The following is a 27,006-nucleotide window of genomic DNA, read 5'->3' as shown; positions in this document are numbered from 1 at the left end:
AAACATAAATGCACTCATGGCAGCTACGTGTGGCTCTCTCTCTCTCTCTCTAATTGCCGCATCCCGGTGCACTTATCCCTCTCCTCGACTGATTAGGCCGATTGGGGGCTTAGTCGCGTGCATAGACACTGCCCGACCCCGCCCTCCTCCTCGTCACAAGACTTAAGCCACACTTAAAAATGTATGAATATCTTTGCATTATGTGGAATTTATACTAAAAAAACATAGCACAATGCTCACTTTTCAAGCAAATTATCTCGCAAAAGAAGGATATTTGGACACTCTACTCTCTAGTTGTCAGACGTTTGTGGAACATGTCCATATGATGAATGTGATTAACTACATTTTTGATTGAACAGCTGTGTGAACTTGTGGGAAACAGGGTATTGCAATTAAATGCATACATTTTGAGTGACTTAAGTGTCCTAATATATCCAAATACCTTTTGGGGCCAATGCATGTGCCTATGTCTGCAAGATTTTTAAACTATATTGAGTCTGCTCCAAAGTGTATATGTAGTAGTGAGATGTGATGAGAACTTCGATGAGCAATCCCCCTTTACACTCTGACCACTCAGCAGCTCTATAAGTAACCCCTCAAAAATCATACACACAAGCTCATGTGCATATGTGCGCACACATGAAAACAAGCACACACAGAGACACACAGAAAATAATGATGTTGTAAAGGAAGTAACTTTGGCATGATGGACAAATTGTTAAGATAAGCACACACCCCTCTAATGTGTCCAATAACTGACTTGAAACTTCCTCTGGTTCCTCTAGCAAGTAACTTTATCATTTTGTGGCTTCCTTTGCCTACGGTCATTGAGAGTACTTCTGGCAGATCTATACATGATAACTACAACCAAACAAACATTGTGCTATGATTCTTTTTTCTTTTTTTTCAGATTTGATTTTTGCTTGGAGGACAACTTCACAAATCTTGGGATCATACTTGTCTTATAAATGTTAGATCAAACAAATATTTTGGGATCGAAATACTTTGAAATTGATAAACTTAAATCGACCTAATACACACATCTTTCTATTAAAGGCTTTAGTCCACAATAGGCACTAAGCAACTACTACTAAGCTAGAACTAGTTAAGATGGTCTAAATAGTGATAAAGTTGAGGGGCAGAAAGGAGTAGTTAGATTTGAGCTGATTTTGCAGATTCAATGGGGGTTGTAGGAGTTTAGTGGAGTCTGAGTCAACTGATGGGGGTTGCAGCTGTACCCCGCCCCTGTCCTCTGGGAGAATGATGTCATACACTTGAGCGGAGATGTAGAGATTACAAAGCAGCTTAGACTAGCTGTTACCAAAGATCCTTGAAGGCAAATCAGTTCACTCAGCTGCCATCTTGGGAATGCCTCCGGTAAACTACTTTCTATCTAGGCAACAGGCATAAGTAGCCTACAGCTCCTAGTTTTGAAGACTGAATTATCCAAAATTGTTTGCCAAGATTTTGTTTCAGTTGAAGCAGCAATAAAATCTTAAACAATGAATCTTAATATGATAAATATTGCTTCTTTAACTTAAAAAACATAACTGTATTTTTCAGGCTGGTCCAACTAATGCTAATTCTATAGTAAATAAGCAACATGATCACGTGGGAAATCAACGTGTTGCTACCGAATGTTCTGGTACCCTGACATTGACCCCATATTTGCATCAATTCCAACATGTTTACCTTTTCCTGTAGCACTACTGAGCAGCCTCAGAGCCTAAGTCCTGGTCCCCTGGAAACCAGGAAATAAAAGTAAAATACAAACTTTGTTTTTCCCCTTTTAAATTAAATTTTTACTCTAAGAGGTTAGGTTTAGGGTTGGTTGATGGGTTAGGGCATAGAGATAATATATATGCATTCCTGTTGACTGTTTTACATCACTTTTGGCACCACTCTGTTGAATCTCTGCCTCATACATTCAACAACACTTCCGGTTTCGGCCCCTGGTGGCAATTGTTTGTATTTCGGTAAGCACCGACTATTTTCAGCTGAAGAAATGTCATAGAAATCACAGTGAGATTAGTTTTAAATAAACAGCCAATGCCTTTATCAAAAAACCAATTGGTTATTTTAACTGAAAGGCAGGACTTCAACTCCTCCAGCCACAATACAGAGCATTGCGATTTCTTCCATTAATTTTCATTGCATGGTCCAGACTGTCATTGTTGTTCATCACATCACAATAGAGCATTCACAATCTGATAGTTACAGATCTTCTCATAAGTATTTGAAACTGACTGTATCATAGACAGAAAACCAGATGTTTGTTCTCACATATCAAGAACTTTATAAAGGAGTCAGATCTCACCTTCCTGACTCATCAGCTCTCGATTTGAGCTCTGTAACTTTTCTTCACTCCACAAAAATCCCCCAAACAGGAATATTTTGCCACCCCCACTTACCAGTGGTTTTCAGAGACTGAGAAACCAATAATGGACAGGAAGATCAACCTCATCTGTGCCCATAAAAAATGTAACTTTTAAGCACAGCAAAGCTGATTCATAAAGACTATATACCTCATTGATGACAAGGTGGGCTAAATTGAGAAATAACCAAAGCAACATGTTGACATAGTCACCAAATTCAAACCAGGAAAAACTAAGGTCCTGTAAATATAGCAGAGACAATATAAGGAGGAGAATATTAACAGAGACAATATAATGATGGGGAGACAGATCTCTCATAGACTAAATGAATGGGAGAAATTGTAATAGAAAATGGTGATTATAGCAATGGCAGTTCAAGCTTTCAGTAAAAGAAGCTTCATGACAGAGTTAAAGAAGCACAAAAAGCTCAATTTATGGTACCATTGTTGTCAGATTTTATGGCTGATTTGAAATATTGAAGTCAGTTTTGGTTATTTCAGTGTACCTCATTCAAGTAGAGTACTTAATTATACAAGTAGTTGTACTTGTATGCCTATAGCCTGTATAGAAAACAGCTGCCCAAGGGAATTACCAAGATGGGCGCAGAGTGAACTAATTTGCCTTAAAGGGATTTTGGAATTAAGCTGTTTAAATGGAAGCAAATGTCGTTAAAAACTTTGTGGACAACAGTATTTATAAACCTTTTAAGAGCACGATATCTTGCATATCAGCTCATAAGCATAGATTACCCTGATCCTGGGGGCGGGTAAAGAAAGGAGTTAGGAGCAGACTGCAGAGAGATCACAGGGGAGACAGGCATGTAGAATAAAGCATGCATGAGTCAAACCAAACATCTGGACTAGTGACAGAAATCTCTGAATCATTTGTTAAGAGGCAATCTGTCTCATATCATCATGTTAAGAATTGAAATACATGTGTGATGGTATGTTTATTACAAGCACAGAAAGCACAGAATGCAGTTTCTAAAAAGTCTAATGATGTTTAAATGGGAGATCTGTCAGCACAGTGACCTCCATTCATAGAGCAAGAGGAGTGAGTACAGTTTTATGAGAGGGTGCTGACATCAGCCCTAGCTTTTCATGAATGACCTGCAAGATCATCGCTAGAGATAGGAAATTAGTAGCTGATATGAAATACTCTTGAAAAGCTTAATTGTGCTGTGGTGTGATATCCATCTAAAATTATTTTAAAAAGCATTTTGCCACAGTAATAATGTTCTAGTGAAATTACTAAGAATGCATATTTGTACTTTTGCCATAATGCATGAAAATTTTAAACGAGTTCATGATGATAAAAGGTGATTAAATATGGTAAAACTCATAAAATAAATTTCGAATCATTACAGGACCGAAGATATACACTTCCCCTTAGACGTTGATACATGAAAACAAAGTTGTGAGTTTGCCAAACAAAAAAAAAAGTTCATAGACACATTATAAATCAGCTATATCTATAATTCTATAGATCCACCTATCTATGAGTAACAGAAAAGATAAAAAACAAAAAAATGTTGCTTTATTAAACACACTGAATATGAAAGTGACATAGCCATTTGTAACTAGAACCTAGGCTAATCGTATATTTACCACATGCATCTGCCTTATGATTCATCTCTCACTCTTTATTTCCCTGAGGGTGATAGTAAACTGAGAATAAACTTACTTAATTAAGTAATTAAAGTATTACTGAAGTTGAGAGGTTCTCTAATTGGTTTCATATGGGTGTAGTGCCCTGACCCATCTGTGAATGGGACATGGAACGTCCATGTACTTCAACTGTAGCATGATCTCTATTGGATTAGTAGTCAAACATTTCCTTACGAAATACTGTGACTCGAAATGGTCACTTATTGAACACTGGAGTGAAACTGGAAAATCAAATGCAGATTTTTCTTTTTTTAATTTAAAACAGAAAGTGAGTGAATTGCATTGAAAGTGCCTGTTAGCTTTACATAAAAACTTTATGCACAAAGAAGAAGAATCGGGCTAAAATGGGTTACTTTATAGCTAGTGACGCTCTCCTACGCGTGTGTAAGGGATGTTCCTCCTCCCGGTTGGAAAGTGGTGGTCAAATAAAAGCCCTCCGCACATCTGTGCTCTCCACAGAGGTGCGCAAGAGAGTTGGAGGGGCAGGACGCACAGAAAGAGAGCAACGCTCAGAGGGAACTTGGAAACTTGGAGAAGCTGCGGTGAGCCTGAAACACTCAGCAAGTGAAGTGCGTCTACTCAAGCCCCCAAGAAAAGAAGGGTTAACTATTTTTGTACAACTGCTGTTTCATCTCACTTGTGAAAATGTCCGGTGGCCCTTTGGGCACGGCGCTGGCAGTGGCTTTGCTCGCCTGCGCTGTGCAGTGTATGCCGAAAGCGACGGGTAAACATAGGAGACAAGCTCGGGAACACTCGGTGTCATCCGTATCCCAAGGTAGGTGCGATCAACCGTTTGTCTGCTTGTGTTTACATTTGAAGTTCTTTGAGAGAATGGACCATTTAGTCGCATCTTTGGGGATTTGCTCTTACAAATAAACCAAATGAAAAAAAAAAATGAATTAATCTTATGACTTTATCTTTGTCTTATGTTTTAAAAGCTGGCAAATGCACATCTGGCTTCCTGATTTGTATTTATTTTTACATAGTTTGTTGATGAGAAAGTTGTTTAGGAATGTTTAGAGCTCAGGGGGTGCTATTGTGTCCTCTGCAGATGGCTGTGTTGAGAATGATCAGTTTTATGGAGTTGGACAGCAGTGGGAGCGCAGTTATCGGGGCAGCACTCTGCTTTGCACTTGTCACGGAGTCTCTGGTATTAAGTGTAAATCAAAGCCCGAAGGTGAGTTCCTCCATGTTTGTTCTGACTTTTGGGAAACTCGACTGTATGATCCAGGTTTTCCATGACTAATATCAGGGAACTGGAAAGTAATGGAAATTAATAAAGTATTAAAATGTCATGGGAGTTTGGATTGTAGAAATAAATTTTTATATTTACTTATTATTTCTAGTTATGCTCAGCTCTGAACTATTTAATTGGCAAAGAAAATTGCTCTTTTTGAGTGCAATCTCTATAAAATAGTCCTTAAAGGCGTACACAGTAATTTTTTCCTCATTAAAAAAGTTTTACTCCTAAAGAAATTACCAATCATTTTGAAACATATGTATAAATTCATGTGCATGCACATGAGACGATGACTCCAGTCATATCAGTGACCTTATAAAAGTTTTATTCCACTTGGAGAGGGTCCCCTTATGGGGGCGGCCATGTTATAATCACATAACCAGCCAAATAGTATTCTCTTAATCTTAGTTAAAGCCCTGATATCGGACACTTTAATTCACACATGGATTAAATTAATCATGACTGACTGTCCATTGTGTGGAGCTTTAATATTAATCACAAAAAGATTTTGAAAAAATCATGGAAACTTAATGGAAATGTATTGGCCAAATGATGTGGTGAAGAACGATTATTGAATCGGTTGAAGTACTAGTTACTATAATGTTTTTTTTTTTTTTTTTGCATTTTGCAAATACAGGAAGCATATACTGACGACTATAAACAGGTTATTGCATACAACATCTTTAAGATGAGTGTTAATAGTGAATAGTGTGAAGAACAATGTGCATTTGTGTTACCAGCTGAGGAGACCTGCTATGATAAAATAAATGGCCGCTCCTATCGAGTTGGAGAGACATATGAGAGGCCCAAAGATGGGATGATCTGGGACTGCACTTGCATTGGCTCTGGTCGAGGGAAAATCAGTTGCACCATTGCAAGTGAGTAGACTGGAACTTTCCTTTACTGTACTTTGCTGCAGTTTGGGAATGATTCGTATTGCAGTTGTGCTTCTGTTTATCTAATTGGCCACTGTTGTAGACCGCTGTCATGAGGGAGGGCAATCGTACAAGATTGGAGACACCTGGAGGAGACCGCATGACACTGGAGACTACATGCTGGAGTGTGTCTGTTTAGGAAACGGGAAAGGAGAGTGGACCTGCAAAGCTGTTGGTGAGCTTTTACTGTTAAAGGAACAGTTCACCCAAAAATGAAAATTTTGTTATTTGGTTCCAACCCCCTATCCTGTAATTTGTTCCACATGAAAAAAAAAAACACACACACACAAATGTAAAAATCTTAATATTGGTGACCGGGGGCTATCATGCTCCAAAAAAAGCACACACACACAAAAAAAAAAAAAAAATGTCATGAAGTAGTCCACACAACTTGTGCACTATATTCCAAGTCTTCTGAAGCTGTACGATAGCTTTAATGTAAAGAACATGTATTCTGTCACTATTTAGCATTATAACAACATACAGGTTTGGAATGACATGAGAATTTCCATTTTTGCATAAACTATCCCTTTAAATTTAATTAATGTGGGATTGGGAATGAAGGAATGGAACTGAAATGCATCATATTAGAGTTGAAACTCTCAAGATAATCCAGTACAGATATTAAATCCATTTCTCCTCCTTTTTACTTTGCTTGATAGCGGAGCGTTGTTATGACAATTCAGCTGGTACATCCTATGTGGTTGGTGAGACTTGGGAGAAACCCTACCAAGGCTGGATGATCGTGGACTGCACCTGTCTAGGGGAAGGAAATGGACGCATCACATGCACATCTAAAAGTAATAAAACCACTTCACCCTTTTAAGAGTAGTGGAACAGTCCAAACCACACATACTTCCAATCCAAATCATCCATCTGTCCAATTGGATTGCACTTTAATTATCTACTCAAAACCAGTGCAGTTAAACACTCTGGCATCAGAGCAAGGACATTGTAAAGTGGAAAGTAGAGGGAAAAACTTTCACCTCTCTGCTTTTTTAAGTTGTGTACTTAACAATTATTTTGTTATTTTCAAGAATAGCAGCACAGTTGTGGTGAGCTATTTTGCAGGTGAGAAACATCTGATATTGTTTGTTGTGCATCACAGACCGCTGTAATGACCAGGAAATGCGCACTTCTTACCGTATCGGAGACACATGGAGCAAAACAGATTCTCAAGGGCATGTGCTACAGTGTTTATGTACTGGTAATGGACGTGGCGAATGGAAGTGTGAGAGACATGTGTCAATGCACTCTACTAGCCTGGGTAAGAAACTCACATCAATACTATTCTTAAAGGAATAGTTCACCCAAAAAGGAAAAATAATTCAGTTTTAATCTTGAAAATGTACTACATCATGTCGTTTCAAACCCGTATATTACAAAAGGAGAATTTAAAAAATCTTGGTGCTATTTTCCATATGACAGTTCATAGTGACCATGTCAGTCTTTTGACATTTCAAAGACAATCTGGTCAATTTGGTGTTGGATGTGTGCATTGCAGTGTGCCTAATTGCAATGCACATGTAGATGACCTTTTAGTATACTCATCAGAATGGTCATAACACATCTCACTTCTATACCTAGCAAAAGCTGACTATAAATTTGGCAAAACGTGAGTTCATACAAGTGACAGTCACATACCTGGGTAAAGATGTTGGGTAAGGTCAAATTTGGCCTGTGGTCACAGCCATTGCCGACTTTCTTGTTCCCACCACCAGACGCAAGTCGCACAAATTTCTATGCATGGCTGGTTATAATCGCAGTTTCTGTATGAATTTCTCCACAGTTTTCCACCTCCTCACTTGTTTGTTAAATCTGTCTAAACCTTTCGTATGGTCTGTTGACTGTCAGCATGCTTTTAAAGGGGTCAAAGCCATCTTATGTAGTGCTCCTATTCTTGTGAGAGGTCCCAGATTCATATCCCGGGTGAGGCCCCATTCATACAAAATAAAAAGTGAGCAGTATTTAAGTCATTATTCACTGATAAATACCACCCCCTCCCCCATGCAGTTCTCAAATTTATTATGGCACCTAAAATGCAGCTGTCATATGACTTCAGAAGACTTGATATAAAGCACACAAGAATAATTCACTAAAAGTCTGTCAAATATGGTCACTATGAACTGTCATTGTATGAAAAAAAATGCGTGAAGATCTCCTTTAATGTTCTACCAGAAAGAATAACTGCAAATGGGTTTGGAGCTATATGAGGGTGAGTAAATTATTATTTGTCATTTTGGATGAACTATTACTTTACTCGCCAAAGACACATGGAGGAATCTGGAGACAAAATCTCTATTCTTGTTATTTGTACACTAGGCACTGGGTCTCGAGTGATTACCAATGCACAGACTGCAGTATTGCACCCAGTGGCAGTACCAGAGTACCCTGCAGAGGGAACCTGTCTGACAGACGGGGGTCTTTCCTACTTCCTAGGCATGCGCTGGATCAAGACCCAAGGCAGCAAACAGTTGTTGTGTACCTGCTTGGGTAACGGTGTAAGCTGTGAAGATTGGGGTTAGTGTCTTCATTCATCACATTTTTCAGCTGATGTATGTGACTGAATTGGCATATCTGAGTTTTTCATTGTGTGAAATTCAATCTATGTTTATGCAGAGGGCCAGTCTCAGGTGTATGGAGGTAGCTCGGATGGCCAGCCTTGTGTGTTCCCTTTTGTGTTCATGGGAAAAACGTTCTACTCCTGCACTTCTGAGGGCCGAAATGATGGACAGCTCTGGTGTAGCACCTCATCTGACTTCGAGAAAGACTACAAGTACTCCTTATGTACTGGGAATAATGGTGAGAAAAAAAATGGTTTTCAGAGTTACTAGTTTGATTTTCTTGACTAGTTTAAAGTCCACTCATAGCTTAAGGGTGCACTCAGTAATGTTTCTCTCTTTAAAACATTTTTCACATGAATAAAGACTCCAGTCATATCAGTAGCCTTAGGGGTCTTTCAGACTGAATGCATTCTTGTGCTAAAAAAAGCTAGACCCAGCGCACAAAATAGAACTCAGGTGTCTTGAGACGCATTTTGAAAAGTTTCTAACGTTTCTAAACTTTTTAATTTGACACAAAGTGTAAAAAACGAGGCGCACCTTCACGAGATGCTAAAAAATCAGCAAGTGGTCGTTCAACAGTCAAAAAACATCAGTCTGATGCATGTTCACATAGAAATACAATTGAAAAACTGCGTAGATGGATGCAAAAACTTGTTTGTGTGAACACGTGGTTTTTCTATTATCAATTTAAGGCAAGTGTCATGTTGATTCTTATTTATCCTTAAGAGGCTAGATTTGGTGTGGGTTTGTGCGGATAAGGCTCAGATCTGGTAACTAAGAGGTTGCTAGTTCGAGCCTCTAGCCATGAGCCATGACAATTAAGCCTTTTAGCAAAGCACTTATCCCCAGTTTGCTCTAGGATGATTGTAAACATAATAACTATACTCATAGTTGCTTTGTAAAAACGTTTCTGTTAATTTAACCGATTTTTTTCTTGTTTCTCACTGATGTGTAAATATCTTTATGTCTTTTAGTTTTGGTGGCAACCAGAGGAGGAAACTCAAATGGTGCCTTGTGCCACATCCCATTCCTCTTCAATGGCCGTAACTACACTGACTGCACTGATGATGGTAGAAGAGATGGCATGAAATGGTGTGGCACCACGTATGAATATGACAGAGAGCAGCGCTTTGGCTTTTGCCCCATGGCAGGTAAGTGCTGGTTTTACACTACCAGTAAATGTTGGAGTGGGCCAGGACTTGACTGGAACTTGGCCCAAAGGTGGCTCTAGAGTTAATATTATGAAAGCATTTTAAGCCTTCAGCTGTTCTGGATATGAATAACCTTGAGAAAAACATTTTATCTTCAACATTTCCAAGTTACTGCGAGAGGCTGTAGTCTAGGTCTGTTAAATATTTGCTTGTCTTTCCTCCCATGCCCCTTTCTACAGTAAATGCATATTAGAACAAAATTAGAAGGATAAAGGTGTCATTATGTACAATGTCTCACAGACTTTTAAATAACCTTGTAGTCTTTGTGGGAGGTGATCTGGTAACAGTTAAGATGAGGATGTTAACAATGTAGAACAAAAGATCACTCAGCACCTATTCATCCATATTTACATAAATGCCTCCTTCTGAATAAGCATTGATGGATGTCTCTGACACAAAGGTGCCAGTTAGGGCTAGGTGAACCCTAGAGAGTTAACCGATAGTGCTGAGATTCAGTGACTGAAAATATGTGGAAGGTGGGGCTGCTCTTTGTGTTGCTATGTGATGTCAGTTTTGTCAGGGGTACAGATTTTTATCCCTAAGCAGAAGGACAATTTTCATACAAATATCAGACCAAGTGGCATTCGCAGACAAATGTTGGCAGGCCTTTTCTCAGAACTGACTTTACTCTTCTTAGCTATGTTTAACCAACTGGTATCGATGTAAGTTTAAGTGGATGTATGAAGTCAGTTCCCCTCAAGTTCACACAGGTGTCCTAGCTACACAAAACAGGTGTAAAATAGTTCATCACATTTACTATGGACATGTTCCACGAACGGTTCCCAACTAAAATGTCTTCGTAAGTCTAAAACTTGTGTCTTAATTTTTATCAATATATCTTTTGTATTTGTAAACCTGACAAACTTCTCTGTGTGTCACAGCGTGTCATAGGTGTAATACAATTTGTGGCCACTGGATGTACTGTAGCTTTTACCGAATGTGTCTAGTGATTGTTAAAGAGCACATTTTAACAATTGTACTTTAGAAGCAGCTGTCTTTTTTATGCACACATTTCTGTCCATCTCTGATAGCCGTGGCCCCTCAGCTGTGCAGGGCAGTTGACTTGGGACCAAAGTCTAGCTGGCAGTGGAGCATATACGTCTGGCTGGCCTCTAAGGCAGCTGTGTTCAGAGCAGCCTCCTCCACTCTTAACATTGGAGCTATTTACCCACTCTCATCCCTTTCTTATATCCCAGTTAAAACAATAAGGCCTTTTGTGATAGTTATTCATTTTGGCTGTTTTGCCTGAATTGACCCCCTAATTTGTATAGCAGATTATTAATTCTGAAATCTATTGGCCATTTACATACTAAATTTAAGTTATTTGATCTTTTAGCACACCCTGATTTGTTCTCATTCTCAAGAGAACCACTTCAGTACCTCAAGTTCCAATTAATTTGGAATGGCTCCCACAATTCTTAATGCTTCTTGTTAGAAGGACTTAAGGCCAAAGTATAATACTGGTATCTGTGTTGCGGATTGCTCTGTGCACAGTATGTGTGACGCAAATTGTCAAATTATCACAGGGGCTTTTAATAATTGTATAATTAAAAAATACTTCAATTTTAGTTTGGCAAGTATTGATCAAATGTATACATTGTCGTAGCGTAGGAGTAGTAGCATTTTCTTCAAGTTTATAGTTTGATATGACTGATGTAAATGGTTATGTTGATTTATTTCCATTAGCCCACGAGGAGGTGTGTACCACAAATGAGGGTGTGATGTATCATGTGGGTGATCAGTGGGACAGACGCCACGATGTTCTGGGTCACATGATGCGCTGTACATGTGTGGGCAATGGCCGTGGAGAATGGAGCTGCGTCGCCTACTCGCAACTCAAAGGTGAGAGGTCACAGCTGTATGTGTATTAAGGAGAGGAAATACAATTCTTGATGTGATGAAGTCTAGTGATGAGTAGTGAAGAATTATGTAAGTGTCTTTTCATGTTTCAGACCAGTGCATTGTGGATAATTTGACCTACGAAGTAAACCAGACTTTCACTAAAAGGCACAATGAAGGCTACATGATGAACTGCACCTGTTTCGGTCAAGGCCGTGGACGCTGGAAGTGTGACGCTGTCGGTGAGCCATCAGTTATCTCATATGATTTATTCTACAGTATTAGTAATTAGAAAAGAGGTAGAACTAATTTAGAGTGGGCACTGGAATTAGGAGGAAGCCATTGAGGAAATGGGACATTTGCTTAAATGAAAATTTCTTGAAACAATTAGAATGCTTGAGCTAATGATTAGATAATGACCATGTTACTCTGATTTCCATTTTCAGATCACTGCCAGGAGCCGGAGACTAGGGTGTTCTATCAGATCGGAGAGTCTTGGGACAAAGTGATTCAGGGAATCCGCTACAGATGTTACTGTTATGGAAATGGAGTTGGAGAGTTAAGATGCGAGCCTCAACAATCTTTCCCTGGTGAGTAAACGCCATCTTTTCAGGTGATATTTTATGGGACATATGTTCTCTCACTCGTGTATGTGGGTCAAGCTGTGCACTTCTATAAGTAGTCTTGTGGGCATGGGTGGGAGGGGTGAGGTTTGGAAGTCAAAGGCTTCCAGATGTTTACTGAGAGCAAGGGTGCTGTTTGTCTTTTCTCCCAGGTGCTTTTCTGGAGTAGCGATTAGTGTTTGCTCTTCCTTGTGATCTTTTATTTTACAACTTTCAACAAATGCTCATCATCTGGCAGTGTCAAGGATGTTGGCTTTCAGATGTCCTAATCCACACCTTGATTTGGGTGGGTCTGTGACTTTGTCTGTTCTTTGAAGTTCTCTGGACACACACCCGCAGCTGTCTCAATCACCCCCCACAGCCCTTTTGGTGTTATTTGTTTGATTTTGAGGTTCTTTCAGCCTGTGAGGTCAATTTACTTTAATTTCAACCAAACCTGTTACTTTTCTGCTTGCCTTGCCACGGCATTTGTAAAGTCATTCAACGATTATATAGTTTCCATCGTTAATGACATGAACTTTGGTAGAGAAATTTGTTTTGCAAATTACTGCTATGCTGGTTGTCTTAATCCAGTCACATTTAGCAGAAGTGAGATTTGTGTTTTTATATGAATTTATACACAAGGACAACACTCCCCCTTGAAGATCGCACATTTATAATGTATTTTTTTCCCTCCAATTCTGAAAGCTTATACTGGTCATATGTGGTCCCTTTCCTCTATGTGAGTAGAGGCAATAACACTTAGTAATGACGCCCAGCTGTGAGAGGGCTGGGAATAGTGGGGGTTAGGCTGGTGCAAGCTGGCGGAACGTTTTGCAGACTATGTGAGCTTTAAATGCTGTAAACAGAATACACTGCCAGTGGGCTGTCATTAATTGGGAGAAATGGCGACCAGATTGAAATGAAAGCCTGGGATCAGAGGCAATTTGCTGATATTGCCATATGAGGCTAGAGGCACTTCAAGTAAAATTAGTTTTAAATATAGTGTTGGGAAATGTGTTTGATAAATAATATGAATATATATATATATATATCCATCCATCCATCCATCTTCAACCGCTTATCCGAAGTCGGGTTGCGGGTATATATATATATATATATTAATATTCTATATTAATATAATATGAATATAGAAATGTGCTACTTCAGAAAAATAACATGAGGTTTGTCTGCTGGATTTCAAGCTTTCTGTAATGTTATGTAAACAAGAATGCTGATTTCCTTTTACCACTTAAGGAAATAAGAGAAAGCAGTTTAACACACCCATGTCTCTCCAGGAGAACATGGCTTACTGTGATCATTTTAATACATAAGCAGCATTCTTACTGGTTTTTGAGGAGTACGTATGTGCATAGACAGACCAGATAACAAACTTCATAGGATGGAGTCCTACAAAAAATCAACACAGTGGAAAGAATGTAACATTTCTGTGAGTACGGTGCGAAAAGCACATACACTAAAAACTATACCCATTTATAAACACCACTGTAAAATATTGATGGTCCCTTATGTTCTTGTACAGTATATGCACTCATACATTGGGGGAATCCCAGAGTTTGAAGTAAGAAGAAAAGTGTTAACTTTCCCGTTTCAGTGTCTCCAAAAAGGAACAGAACACACTATATGCTACAATTTTTTTTTACTCTTTCTAAGAACACCTTTGACATCCTTAATTCAGTTTTGAACTCAGTAACCATCTAAGTTTGTTCTCAATATGCCAGTTGTTATGCAAACACTGTTCAGATACTCTCTGTTGTATTATAACAAGTATTTGTTGTTTTAATAGTATTAGCACTGAGAGTTAATTGCATGGTGTTTTATAGTTTTGCGTAGCCAGACCTAAACCGTATAAAGCCACATTGCTGAACCGTATAAAGCCACATTGCTGCTTATTTCGGCCAAGAACTGCCTACTTGGAATGGAAGAGACCAACTGACTGACATGTTAAGTGACCAACTAATTCATTTGTTTATAAATTCCATTTATGGGTGGGTTTATTGTAAAAAGATAATACCACTATAATAGGCTGCAGTGTAAAAACAAAGTAATGGCTCAGCAGTCTCTACAAATGATTATACAGAAAACACTGAAATATTGCTGAAAATGTATACTCTGTGATACTTTTGCCCATCCAAAATTACAGTATATTTCACAGAAACTTGCTTCTACTTCCCTCAAAAAAAAAAAAAAAAAACTCTGATTTGATGCCACTAACTTGGTAAATATTGGAATAAATAAAGTGAAATTTCATCCTCAAAAGCACTTGAATCAACCTGAAACCTTTTAAACTCCGCTTTGTTTCCAGATGGACTGAAGAAAAAAGAAAAGAAAAACAAAAAACCTTGTGTGCCCTTATTTCCTGAAGTTGTATGAAGTCAGCCAATCAGAGTAGAGCTTAACATGTACTCAAAGTCTTAACAGTTTTTTGAGCAAAATGCATCAGGCGTTCAGTGAACAAAGTGTGGGCAGCTCATGTGTGGCTGACACTATATGTGTCCTATGAAAACAGATTACAAATGCAGGAGCTCTTGGCTGAAAATTTGATTTAAATATAAAATATATTTTAGGAACCTGTTTAGTGCCCTGTAATATTATAGTGATTTAGATCCTCATGTCTGTATACTGTATATCAGGTGGCAATCGTCCAGTCCAGGTGCTTATAACAGAATCTGGCAACCAGCCCAACTCCCACCCCATCCAATGGAATCCCCCATCTTCTGCACACATCACACAGTACATACTCAAATGGAGACAGGTGAGCCTCTTCTGTGCAATTTTGGACCTAATTCATTCCTGTGCCAAAACAATAGAATGTGACTGTGTTAGTGAGTCTATTGAGCTGCATCTTATTAATTTCTGAACAGAAAAACACACATAGCCAATGGATGGAGGTCACTATTCCTGGCCATTTGAACTCTTATACCATCGCTGGACTGAAACCAGGAATCACCTATGAGGGTCAACTCATCAGCATCCTGCACTTTGGACGTAGAGAAGTCACTCGCTTTGACTTCACCACTACCTATGGTTCATGTAAGTCATCCACCTTTGTGAATGGCTTTTGTCATCACATTTATTGATGATGTTGCTTAGGATATAATAGGAGGATAGGATGGTACATTATTAATCCTTTGGAGGAAATTGACAATACAGTACAGAACTATTCAATACAATACAATAAAAAAATACTAAACATTTTATTATTTAGAAAAATATTTAGTAGTGCAAAGATTGTACAAATGTTGAAAAGGTATTTGTGCTAATACAGAATGAATCAATATATATGCATTTTATACTAATGCTTGTCCAGTATTCGCAAACCATCTCAATTTTGCTGTTTCATAGCAGTTTCACTAATGTTCTCTTTTCCATCTCTTTTCTAGTGGGAATCGTTGAGGGAGATACCACACAGCCCCCTCCTGTGGTGGACACTTCCGAATCTGTGACTGAGATCACCTCCAGCAGCTTTGTCATCTCGTGGATTTCTGCATCAGACACAGTGTCAGGTTTCAGGGTGGAATATGAGCTGAGCGAAGAGGGAAGGCAGACTGGACAGCCCATGGTCTTGGGTCAGTATGTGCATCTGAAATGTGGTGTCAATGGTTTAGTCAGACAAGTTTTTTATTTATTTATCTACCTTCAGCCTAAATTGATTTGTAGAACTTGATGTACCAAATTAGTCTTGGTGTACTACTTGCTAAATTGTTTATCCGTTTGCAGATCTGCCTCATACGGCTTCATCAGTGAACATCAGTGAGCTTCTCCCAGGCAGGAAGTACACAGTAAATGTGTATGAAGTGACCAACCAAGGGGAGCCTAATCTTATCCTTACCACTTCTCAGACCACAGGTGAGCCTATTTTTCTTCTTGTCTTTCTCATTCTTGCCTTTTCTTGTTCTCTCTCTCTCTCTCTCTCTCTCTCTCTCTCTCTCTCTCTCTCTCTCTCTCTCTCTCTCTGCTCTCTCCCTTCCTCTTTGTAACACTATAGAAGAATTTTACCACATGGAAGTCAATTATCATTCAAGTAAACAGTCAGTAATAAAATAAAGAACTATCAATACTGTAGAAAGACCTTTTTGTTTTAACTTTAGGATCAACTTCGTACTGACATACCACTTATTTCGACATCCCTGTCTCCTACCATTCTCTTTATTTCTCTATTTCTTTATAAACTCACACAGTGAAAATGAAATTTCATTTGCAATGCAGATTACTTTAATAATGCAATCTTTCTGGCTTATGTTTGGTCTGTTTCCATAGCTCCTGATGCCCCTTCTGACCATGAAGTGGAGGATGTGGGGAAGACCACCATTGTTATCCGCTGGTCTAAACCTCTGGCTCCCATCACAGGTAAACATGGCCTACTTTAGAAACACAAAACATTATGTCACCTTCACCTATACACAAATTATACACTGAAGACAAATGCTGACAAGTATAAATCTTTTTTGTTTAGGTTACCGCGTGGTTTTCACACCATCTGAAGAAGGTAGTTCTGGCAGCACTGAGCTGAATCTACCCAATACTGCCACTTCAGTGACCCTGGGTGATCTTCGCCCTGGTCTGCTCTATAACATCAGTATCTACTCAGTTGAAGAGAGTCTGGAGAGTGAGCCTATATTTGTTCAGGTCACCACTGCTGGGAAACCACTGACAGGTACAGTAGACCATTACTATATGGGTTATACATGGAAACATGTCCAGGTCATGCAATTTACATCAAAATCAAAGGGAGAAACACACACACACACACACACACACACACACACATATTTATATATATATATAGTATGATGTTATATTTCACATAGCATTTTCCATTGACAAATACTCTTACACACTGTATTTGACTGTATCAGACAGTATTTCATCTTCTGATGTAATCTTGTTGGATTATGTCCGGTATGTTTCCATAGCTCCTGATGCCCCTTCTGACTATGAAGTGGAGGATGTGCGAGAGTCCGCCATTGTTATCAGCTGGTCTAAACCTCTGGCTCCCATCACGGGTAAACACAGGCTGTCTTTAGAAACACAAAACATTATGTCACCTTCACCTATACACAAATTACACACTGAAGACAAATGCTGACAAGTATAGATCTTGTATGTTTAGGCTACCGTGTGGTTTACACACCATCTGAAGAAGGTAGTTCTGGCAGCACTGAGCTGAATCTACCCAATACTGCCACCTCAGTGACCCTGGGTAATCTTCGCCCTGGTCTGCTCTATAACATCAGTATCTACTCGGTGGAAGAGAGTCTGGAGAGTGAGCCTATATTTGTTCAGGTTACCACTGCTGGGGAACCACTGACAGGTACAGCACACAATCACTGTATGGGTTATACAAATAGACATGTCCAGGTCATGCAATTTACATCAAAGAATGCAATATATTATATACCATTGTATAATATCATATTTTCCCTGCCCTCACATCCCTGGTTATGTCAGTGTTTAAGCATACATTATTTCAGAAGTGTAGAAAGTTATAATATTGTAATGAAAATGTATAAAAACACATTATTTATTTGGAATCACATGCAATTATTATGCAAAATTATAACATGTACATATATAGAGAAAGTAAATGGGTACATTTTTATTTCATGTTGTCTAAACACTTGTTGATTGCATCTTCCATTGACATTTACTCTTACGCATGGTAATTTACTGTATCATATTTCATCATTAGTTGTAATCTTGTTTGATTATGTTTGGTCTGTTTCCATAGCTCCTGATGCCCCTTCTGACTATGAAGTGGAGGATGTGGGGGAGACCGCCATTTTTATCAGCTGGTCTAAACCCCTGGCTCCCATCACAGGTAAACATGGCCTACTTTAGAAACACAAAACATTACGTCACCTTCAACTATACACAAATTATTCAGTAAAAATCTTTGCTGACAACTATGGATCTTGATTTTCTTTAGGCTACCGTGTGGTTTACACACCATCTGAAGAAGGTAGTTCTGGAAGTACTGAGCTGAATCTACCCAACACTGCCACCTCAGTGACATTGGGTGACCTTCGCCCTGGTCTGCTCTATAACATCAGCATTTACTCAGTGGAAGAGAGTCTGGAGAGTGTGCCTGTTTTTGTTCAGGTCACCACTGCTGGGGAACCACTGAAAGGTACAGTACACTATATGGGTTATACAGTTGAAGTCAGAAGTTTACTTACACTTAGGTTGAAGTCATTAAAACTCATTTTTTAACCACTCCACAGATTTCATATTAGCAAACTATAGTTTTGGAAATTCATTTAGGACATCTACTTTGTGCATGACACAAGTACTTTTTCCAACAATTGTTTACAGACAGATTGATTAACTTTTAATTGACTATATCACAATTCCAGTGGGTCAGAAGTTTACATACACTAAGTTAACTGTGCCTTTTAGCAGCTTGGAAAATTCCAGAAAATTATGTCAAGCCTTTAGACAAATAGCCAATTAGCTTCTTGTAGGAAAAGTATTGAATTGGAGGTGTACCTGTGGATATATTTTAAGGCCTACCCTCAAACTCAGTGCTTCTTTGCCTGAAATCATGTGAAAATCCAAAGAAATCAGCCAAGAACTCAGAAAACAATTGTGGACCTCCACAAGTCTGGTTCATTTTGGGAGCAATATCCAAATGCCTGAAGGTACCACGTTCAACTGTACAACCAGTAGTGCACAAGTATAAACACCATGGGACAACGCAGCCATCATACCGCTCAGAAAGGAGACGCATTCAGTCTCCTAGAGATGAACGAAGTTTGGTGCGAAAAGTTCAAATCAATCCCAGAACAAAAGCAAAGGACGTTGTGAAGAGGCTAGAGGAAACAGGTAGACAAGTATCTATATCCACAGTAAAACAAGTCATATATCAACATAACCTGAAAGGCTGCTCAGCGAGGAAGAAGCCACTGCTCCAAAACTGCCATAAAAAAGCCAGATTTCAGTTTGCAAGTGCACATAGTGACAAAGGTCTTTTTTGAGAAATGTCCTCTAGTATGATGAAACAAATATTGAACTGTTTGGACATAATGACCATCACTATGTTTGGAGGAAAAATGGTTAGGCTTGCAAGCTGAAGAACACCATCCCAACTGTGAAGCATGGGTTGGCAGCATCATGTTGTGGGGGTGCTTTGCTGCAGTAGGGACTGGTGCACTTCACAAAATAAATGGCATCATGAGGAAGAAAAATTATGTGGATATATTGAAGCAACATCTCAAGACATTAGCCAAGAAGTTAAAGCTAAGTCGCAAATGTGTCTTCCGAATTGATAATGACCCCAAGTATATCTCCAATGTTGTGGCAAATTGGCTTAAGGACAACAAAGTCAAGGTATTGGAGTGGCCATCACAAAGCCCTGACCTCAGTCTGATAGAACATTTATGGGCAGCACTGAAAAAGCATGTGCGAGCAAGGAGGCCTCTGACTCAGTTACACCAGTTCTGTCTGGAGGAATGGGCCAAAATACCAGCAATTCATTGTGAGAAGCTTGCGGAAGGTTACCCAAAATGTTTGACCCAAGTTAAACAATTTAAAGGCAATGCTACCAAACACTAACAAAGTGTATGTAAACTTCTTACCCACTGGGAATATTATGAAAGAAATAAATGCTGAAATAAATAATTCTCTCTACTATTATTCTGACATCTCACATTCTCAAAATAAATTAGTGATTATAAATGACATAAGACAGGGAATGTTTCTATGATTAAATGCCAGGAATTGTGAAAAACTAAGTTTAAATATATTTGGCTAATGTGTATGTAAACTTCTGACTTCAACTGTATGTGGAAACATGTCTAAGTCACACGATTGACATAAAAGTCAAAGAAAAAAAATGCAATATATTATACTATTGTATAATATAATATTTACCTACGCACACGGCCTTGGTTATGTCAGCGTTTAAGCATAAGTTGTTTCAAAAGTGTATACAGTTATAATATTGTAATGAACATTTATGAAAACACATTATTTCTTTGGAATAATGTGCAATGATCGTGCTCAAATGTAACAGCTACATACTGTATATTGAGAAACTAAAGAGGGTCCATTTTTATTTCATGGTGTCTTGACACTTGTTTATGGTGTCTTCCATTGACAAATACTCTTACATGCAGCAATTGACTGTATCATATTTCACCTTCTGATGTAATATTATTTGATTATGTTTGGTCTGTTTCCATAGCTCCTGATGCGCCTTCTGATTTTGAAGTGGAGGATGTGAGGGAGTCCGCCATTGTTATCAGCTGGTCTAAACCTCTGGCTCCCATCACAGGTAAACACGGCCTACTTTAGAAACACAAAATATTATGTCACCTTCACCTATAAACAAATTATACAGTGAAAACCTTTGCTGACAAGTATAGATCTTGATTTTTTAGGCTACCGTTTGGTTTACATACCATCAGAAGAAGGTAGTTCTGGCAGCACTGAGCTGAATCTACCCAACACTGCCACTTCAGTGACATTGGGTGACCTTCGCCCTGGTCTGCTCTATAACATCAGCATTTACTCTGTGGAAGAGAGTCTGGAGAGTGAGCCTATATTTGTTCAGGTCACCACTGCTGGGGAACCACTGAGAGGTACAGTACACAATCACTATATGGGTTATAAAGTTGAGGTCAGAAGTTTACATACACTTAGGTTGAAGTCATTAAAACTCATTTTTTAACCACTCCACAGATTTCATATTAGCAAACTATAGTTTTGGAAAGTCGTTTAGGACATCTATTTTGTGCATGACACATACTTTTTCCAACAATTGTTTACAGACAGACTGTTTAACTTTTAATTGTCTATATCACAAGTCCAGTGGGTCAGAGGTTTATATACACCAAGTTAACAGCCTTTAAGCAGCTTGGAAAATTCCAGAAAATTATGTCAAGCCTTTAGACAATTAGCCAATTAGCTTCTGATAGGAGAAGTACTGAATTGGAGGTATACCTCTGGGTATATTTTTAGGCCTACACTCAAACTCAGTGCCTCTTTACTTGAAATCATGGGAAAATACAATGAAATCAGCCAAGACCTCAAAAAAATTATTGTAGACCTCCACAAGCCTAGTTCATCCTTGGGAGCAATTTCCAAATGCCCAAAAGTACCACGTTCATCTGTAAAACCTGTAGTGCACAAGAATAAACAACATGGGACCACGCAGCCATCATACAGCTCAGGAAGGAGACGCATTCTGTCTCCTAGAGATGAACATAGTTTGAGGCGAAAAGTTCAAATCATTCACTGAACAAATGCAAAGGACTTTGTGTAGATGCTGGAGGAAACAGGTACACAGGTATCTATATCCACAGTAAAACAAGACATATATCGACATAACCTGAAAGGCTGCTCAGCATGGAAGAAGCCATTCTCCAAAGCTGGCATAAAAATGCCAGACTACAGTTTGCAAGTGCACATAGGGACAAAAGTCTTGGTTTTTTTTAGAAATGTCCTCTAGTCTGATAAAACAAAAATGGAACTGTTTGGCCATAATGACAATCATTATGTTTGGAGGAAAAAGGGTGAGGCTTACAAGCCAGAGAACACCATCCTATCTGTGAAGCATGGGGGTGGCAGCATTATGTTGTGGGTGTGCTTTGCTGCAGTAGGGACTGGTGCACTTCACAAAATAAATGGCATCATGAGGAAGGAAAATTATGTGGATATATTAAAGCAACATCTCAAGACATCAGCCAAGAAGTTAAAGCTCGGTCGCAAATGTGTCTTCCGAATTGACTATGACCCCATGTATATCTCCAAAGTTGTGGCAAGATGGCTTCAAGACAACAAAGTCGAGGTAATGGAGTGGCCATCACAAAGTCCTGACCTCAATCCGATAGAAAATTTGTGGGCAGCACTGAAAAAACATGTGCGAGCAAGGAGGCCTTCAAATCGGACTCAGTTACACCAGTTCTGTCTGGAGGAATGGGCCAAAATACCAGCAATTCATTGTGAGAAGCTTGCGGATGGTTAACCAAAATGTTTGACCCAAGTTAATCAATTTAAAGGCAATGCTACCAAATACTAACAAAGTGTATGTAAACTTCTTACCCACTGGGAATATTATGAAAGAAATAAAAGCTGAAATAAATAATTCTCTCTACTATTATTCTGACATCTCACATTCTCAAAATAAATTAGTGATCCTAAATGACATAAGACAGGGAATGTTTCTATGATTAAATATCAGGAATTGTGAAAAACTAAGTTTAAATGTATTTGGCTAATGTGTATGTAAACTTCTGACTTCAACTGTTTGTGGAAACATGTCTAAGTCACACGATTGACATAAAAGTCAAAGAAAAAAAATTCAATATATTATACTATTGTATAATATAATATTTACCTACTCACACGGCCTTAGTTATGTCAGCGTTTAAGCATAAGTTGTTTCAAAAGTGTATACAGTTATAATATTGTAATGAAAATGTATGAAAACACATTATTTCTTTGGAATAATGTGCAATGATCGTGCTCAAATGTAACAGCTACATACTGTATATTGAGACACTAAAGAGGGTCCATTTTTATTTCATGGTGTCTTGACACTTGTTTATGGTGTCTTCCATTGACAAATACTCTTACATGCAGCAATTGACAGTATCATATTTCACCTTCTGATGTAATATTATTTGATTATGTTTGGTCTGTTTCCATAGCTCCTGATGCTCCTTCTGATTATGAAGTGGAGGATGTGCGGGAGTCCACCATTGTTATCAGCTGGTCTAAACCTCTGGCTCCCATCACAGGTAAACACGGCCTACTTTAGAAACACAAAACATTATGTCACCTTCACCTATTAACAAATTATACAGTGAAAACCTTTGCTGACAAGTATAGATCTTGTTTTTAGGCTACCGTGTGGTTTACATACCATCTGAAGAAGGTAGTTCTGGCAGCACTGAGCTGAATCTACCCAACACTGCCACTTCAGTGACATTGGGTGACCTTCGCCCTGGTCTGCTCTATAACATCAGCATTTACTCAGTGGAAGAGAGTCTGGAGAGTGAGCCTATATTTGTTCAGGTCACCACTGCTGGGGAACCACTGAGAGGTACAGTACACAATCACTATATGGGTTATACAATTGAAGTCAGAAGTTTACATACACTTAGGTTGAAGTCATTAAAACTCATTTTTTAACCACTCCACAGATTTCATATTAGCAAACTATAGTTTTGGAAAGTCCTTTAGGACATCTACTTTGTGCATGACACAAGTACTTTTTCCAACATTTGTTTAAAGACAGATTGTTTAACTTTTATTTGACTATATCACAATTCCAGTTGGTCAGAGGTTTACATACACTAAGTTAACTGTGCCTTTTAGCAGCTTGGAAAATTCCAGAAAGTTATGTCGAGCCTTTAGACAAATAGCCAATTAGCTTCTCGTAGGGGGCGTACTGAATTGGAGGTATACCTCTGTATATATTTTAAGGCCTACCTTCAAATTCAGTGCGTCTTTACTTGAAATCATGTGAAAATCCAAAGAAATCAGCCAAGACCGCAGAAAACATTTGTGGACCTCCACAAGTCTGGTTCATCCTTGGGAGCATTTTCCAAATGCCTGAAAGTACCACGTTCATCTGTAAAACAAGTAGTGCACAAGGATAAACACCATGAGACCACGCAGCCATCAAACCACTCAGGAAGGAGACGCATTCTGTCTCCTAGAGATGAAATGCCTGAAGGTACCACGTTCATCTGTACAACCAGCAGTGCACAAGTATAAACACCTTTGGACCACGCAGCCATCAAACCGCTCAGGAAGGATACGCATTCTGTCTCCTAGAGATGAACCTAGTTTGGTGTGAAAAGTTCAAATCAATCCCACAACAACAGCAAAGGACCTTGTGAAGATGCTGGAGGAAACAGGTAGACAAGTATCTATATCCACAGTAAAACAAGTCATATATCGACATAACCTGAAAGGCTGCTCAGCAAGGAAGAAGCCACTACTCCAAAACTTCCATAAAGCCAGATTACAGTTTGCAAGTGCACATATGGACAAAGTTATTACTTCTTTTAGAAATGTCCTCTAGTATGATGAAACAAAAATGGAACTGTTTGACCATAATGACAATCATTATGTTTGGAGGAAAAAGGGTGAGGCTTACAAGCCAAAGCACACCATCCCATCTGTGAAGCATGGGGGTGGCAGCAATATATTGTGGGGGTGCTTTGCTCCAGTAGGGTCTAGTGCATTTCACAAAATAAATGGCATCATGAATTAAGGAAAATTATGTGGATGTATTTAAGCAACATCTTAAGACATCAGCCAAGAAGTTAAAGCTCGGTCGCAAATGTGTCTTCTGAAATGACAATGACCCCAATATATCTCCAAAGTTTTGGCAAAATGGCTTAAGGACAACAAAGTCAAGGTATTGGAGTGGCCATCACAAAGCCCTGACCTCAGTCCGATAGAACATTTGTGGGCAGCACAGAAAAGCATGTTCGAGCAAGAAGGCCTCTGACTCAGTTACACCAGTTCTGTCTGAAGGAATGGGCCAAAATACCAGCAATTCATTTTAAGAAGCTTGTGGAAGGTTACCCAAAATGTTTGACCCAAGTTAAACAGTTTAAAGGCAATGTTACCAAATACTAACAAAGTGTATGTAAACGTCTTACCCACTGGGAATGTTATGAAAGAAATAAAAGCTGAAATAAATAATTCTCTCTATTATTCTGACATCTCACATCCTAAAAATAAATTAGTGATCCTAAATTACATAAGACAGATAATCTTTCTATGATTAAATGTCAGAAAATGTGTAAAACTACGTTTAAATGTATTTGGCTAATGTGTATGAAAACTTCTGACTTCAACTGTATGTGGAAACATGTCTAAGTCACACGATTGACATAAAAGTCAAAGAAAAAAATCTATATATTATACTATTGTATAATATAATATTTACCTACTCACACAGCCTTGATTTTGTCAGCATATAAACATAAGTTGTTTCAAAAGTGTATACAGTTATAATATTGTAATGAAAATTTATGAAAACACATTATTTCTTTGGAATAATGTGCAATGATCTTGTTCAAAAGTAACAGCTACATACTGTATATTGAGAAACTAAAGAGGGTCCATTTTTATTTCATGGTGTCTTGACACTTGTTTATGGTGTCTTCCATTGACAAATACTCTTACATGCAGCAATTGACTGTATCATATTTCACCTTCTGATGTAAAATTGTTTGATTATGTTTGGTCTGTTTTCATAGCTCCTGATGCTCCTTCTGATTTTGAAGTGGAGGATGTGCGGGAGTCCGCCATTGTTATCAGCTGGTCTAAACCTCTGGCTCCCATCACAGGTAAACATGGCCTACTTTAGAAACGCAAAACATTATGTCACCTTCACCTATAAACAAATTATACAGTGAAAACCTTTGCTGACAAGTATAGATCTTGTTTTTTAGGCTACCGTTTGGTTTACATACCATCTGAAGAAGGTAGTTCTGGCAGCACTGAGCTGAATCTACCCAACACTGCCACTTCAGTGACATTGGGTGACCTTCGCCCTGGTCTGCTCTATAACATCAGCATTTACTCTGTGGAAGAGAGTCTGGAGAGTGAGCCTATATTTGTTCAGGTCACCACTGCTGGGGAACCACTGAGAGGTACAGTACACAATCACTATATGGGTTATAAGGTTGAGGTCAGAAGTTTACATACACTTAGGTTGAAGTCATTAAAACTCATTTTTTAACCACTCCACAGATTTCATATTAGCAAACTATAGTTTTGGAAAGTCGTTTAGGATATTTACTTTGTGCATGACACATACTTTTTCCAACAATTGTTTAAAGACTGACTGTTTAAGTTTTAATTGACTATATCACAATTCCAGTGGGTCAGAGGTTTACATACACCAAGTTAACTGCCTTTAAGCAGCTTGGAAAATTCCAGAAAATTATGTCAAACCTTTAGACAATTAGCCAATTAGTTTCTTATAGGAGAAGTACTGAATTGGAGGTGTACCTGTGGGTATAGTTTTAGGCCTACCCTCAAACTCAGTGCCTCTTTACTTGAAATCATAGGAAAATACAATGAAATCAGCCAAGACCTCAAGAAATGTTTTGTAGACCTCCACAAGCCTGGTTCATCCTTGGGAGCAATTTCCAAATGCCCGAAAGTACCATGTTCATCTGTAAAACCTGTAGTGCACAAGTATAAACACCATGGGACCACGCAGCCATCATACAGCTCAGGAAGGAGACGTATTCTGTCTCCTAGAGATGAACATAGTTTGGGGCGAAAAGTTCAAATCATTCCCAGAACAAATGCAAAGGACTTTGTGTAGATGCTGAAGGAAACAGGTACACAAGTATCTATATCCACAGTAAAACAAGACATATATCGACATAACCTGAAAGGCTGCTCAGCATGGAAGAAGCCATTCTCCAAAACTGGCATACAAAAGCCAGACTACAGTTTGCAAGTGCACATACTGACAAAAGTCTTGTTTTTTGAGAAATGTCCTCTAGTCTGATAAAACAATAATGGAACTCTTTGGCCATAATGACAATCATTATGTTTGGAGGAAAAAGGGT

At 38.7% G+C, this 27,006-nt stretch overlaps 1 protein-coding gene across 1 annotated transcript in view; it reads left to right on the top strand.

Moving 5' to 3' along the window:
- The first annotated feature begins 4,513 nt into the window (after positions 1–4,513).
- fn1a (fibronectin 1a) overlaps positions 4,514–27,006 on the top strand; it is a 60,680-nt gene continuing 38,187 nt past the window's right edge. Inside the window, 28 exon segments of the mRNA XM_052142222.1 lie at positions 4,514–4,817; positions 5,094–5,219; positions 6,023–6,160; positions 6,261–6,392; positions 6,880–7,017; positions 7,326–7,484; positions 8,540–8,737; positions 8,837–9,019; positions 9,756–9,932; positions 11,679–11,834; positions 11,945–12,073; positions 12,278–12,421; positions 15,088–15,209; positions 15,319–15,487; positions 15,838–16,023; positions 16,175–16,303; positions 16,715–16,804; positions 16,911–17,111; positions 17,371–17,460; positions 17,568–17,768; positions 18,186–18,275; positions 18,384–18,584; positions 20,640–20,729; positions 20,836–21,036; positions 23,107–23,196; positions 23,301–23,501; positions 25,678–25,767; positions 25,873–26,073. Of these exon segments, the coding sequence (XP_051998182.1) occupies positions 4,688–4,817; positions 5,094–5,219; positions 6,023–6,160; positions 6,261–6,392; positions 6,880–7,017; positions 7,326–7,484; positions 8,540–8,737; positions 8,837–9,019; positions 9,756–9,932; positions 11,679–11,834; positions 11,945–12,073; positions 12,278–12,421; positions 15,088–15,209; positions 15,319–15,487; positions 15,838–16,023; positions 16,175–16,303; positions 16,715–16,804; positions 16,911–17,111; positions 17,371–17,460; positions 17,568–17,768; positions 18,186–18,275; positions 18,384–18,584; positions 20,640–20,729; positions 20,836–21,036; positions 23,107–23,196; positions 23,301–23,501; positions 25,678–25,767; positions 25,873–26,073 (4,162 nt within the window). The 5' untranslated portion in view covers positions 4,514–4,687.

This window comes from Xyrauchen texanus, chromosome 14 (genome assembly GCF_025860055.1).
Source record: "Xyrauchen texanus isolate HMW12.3.18 chromosome 14, RBS_HiC_50CHRs, whole genome shotgun sequence".
Classification (NCBI taxonomy): Eukaryota; Metazoa; Chordata; class Actinopteri; order Cypriniformes; family Catostomidae; genus Xyrauchen; species Xyrauchen texanus.
This window is presented reverse-complemented; position numbering and strand designations above follow the sequence as displayed.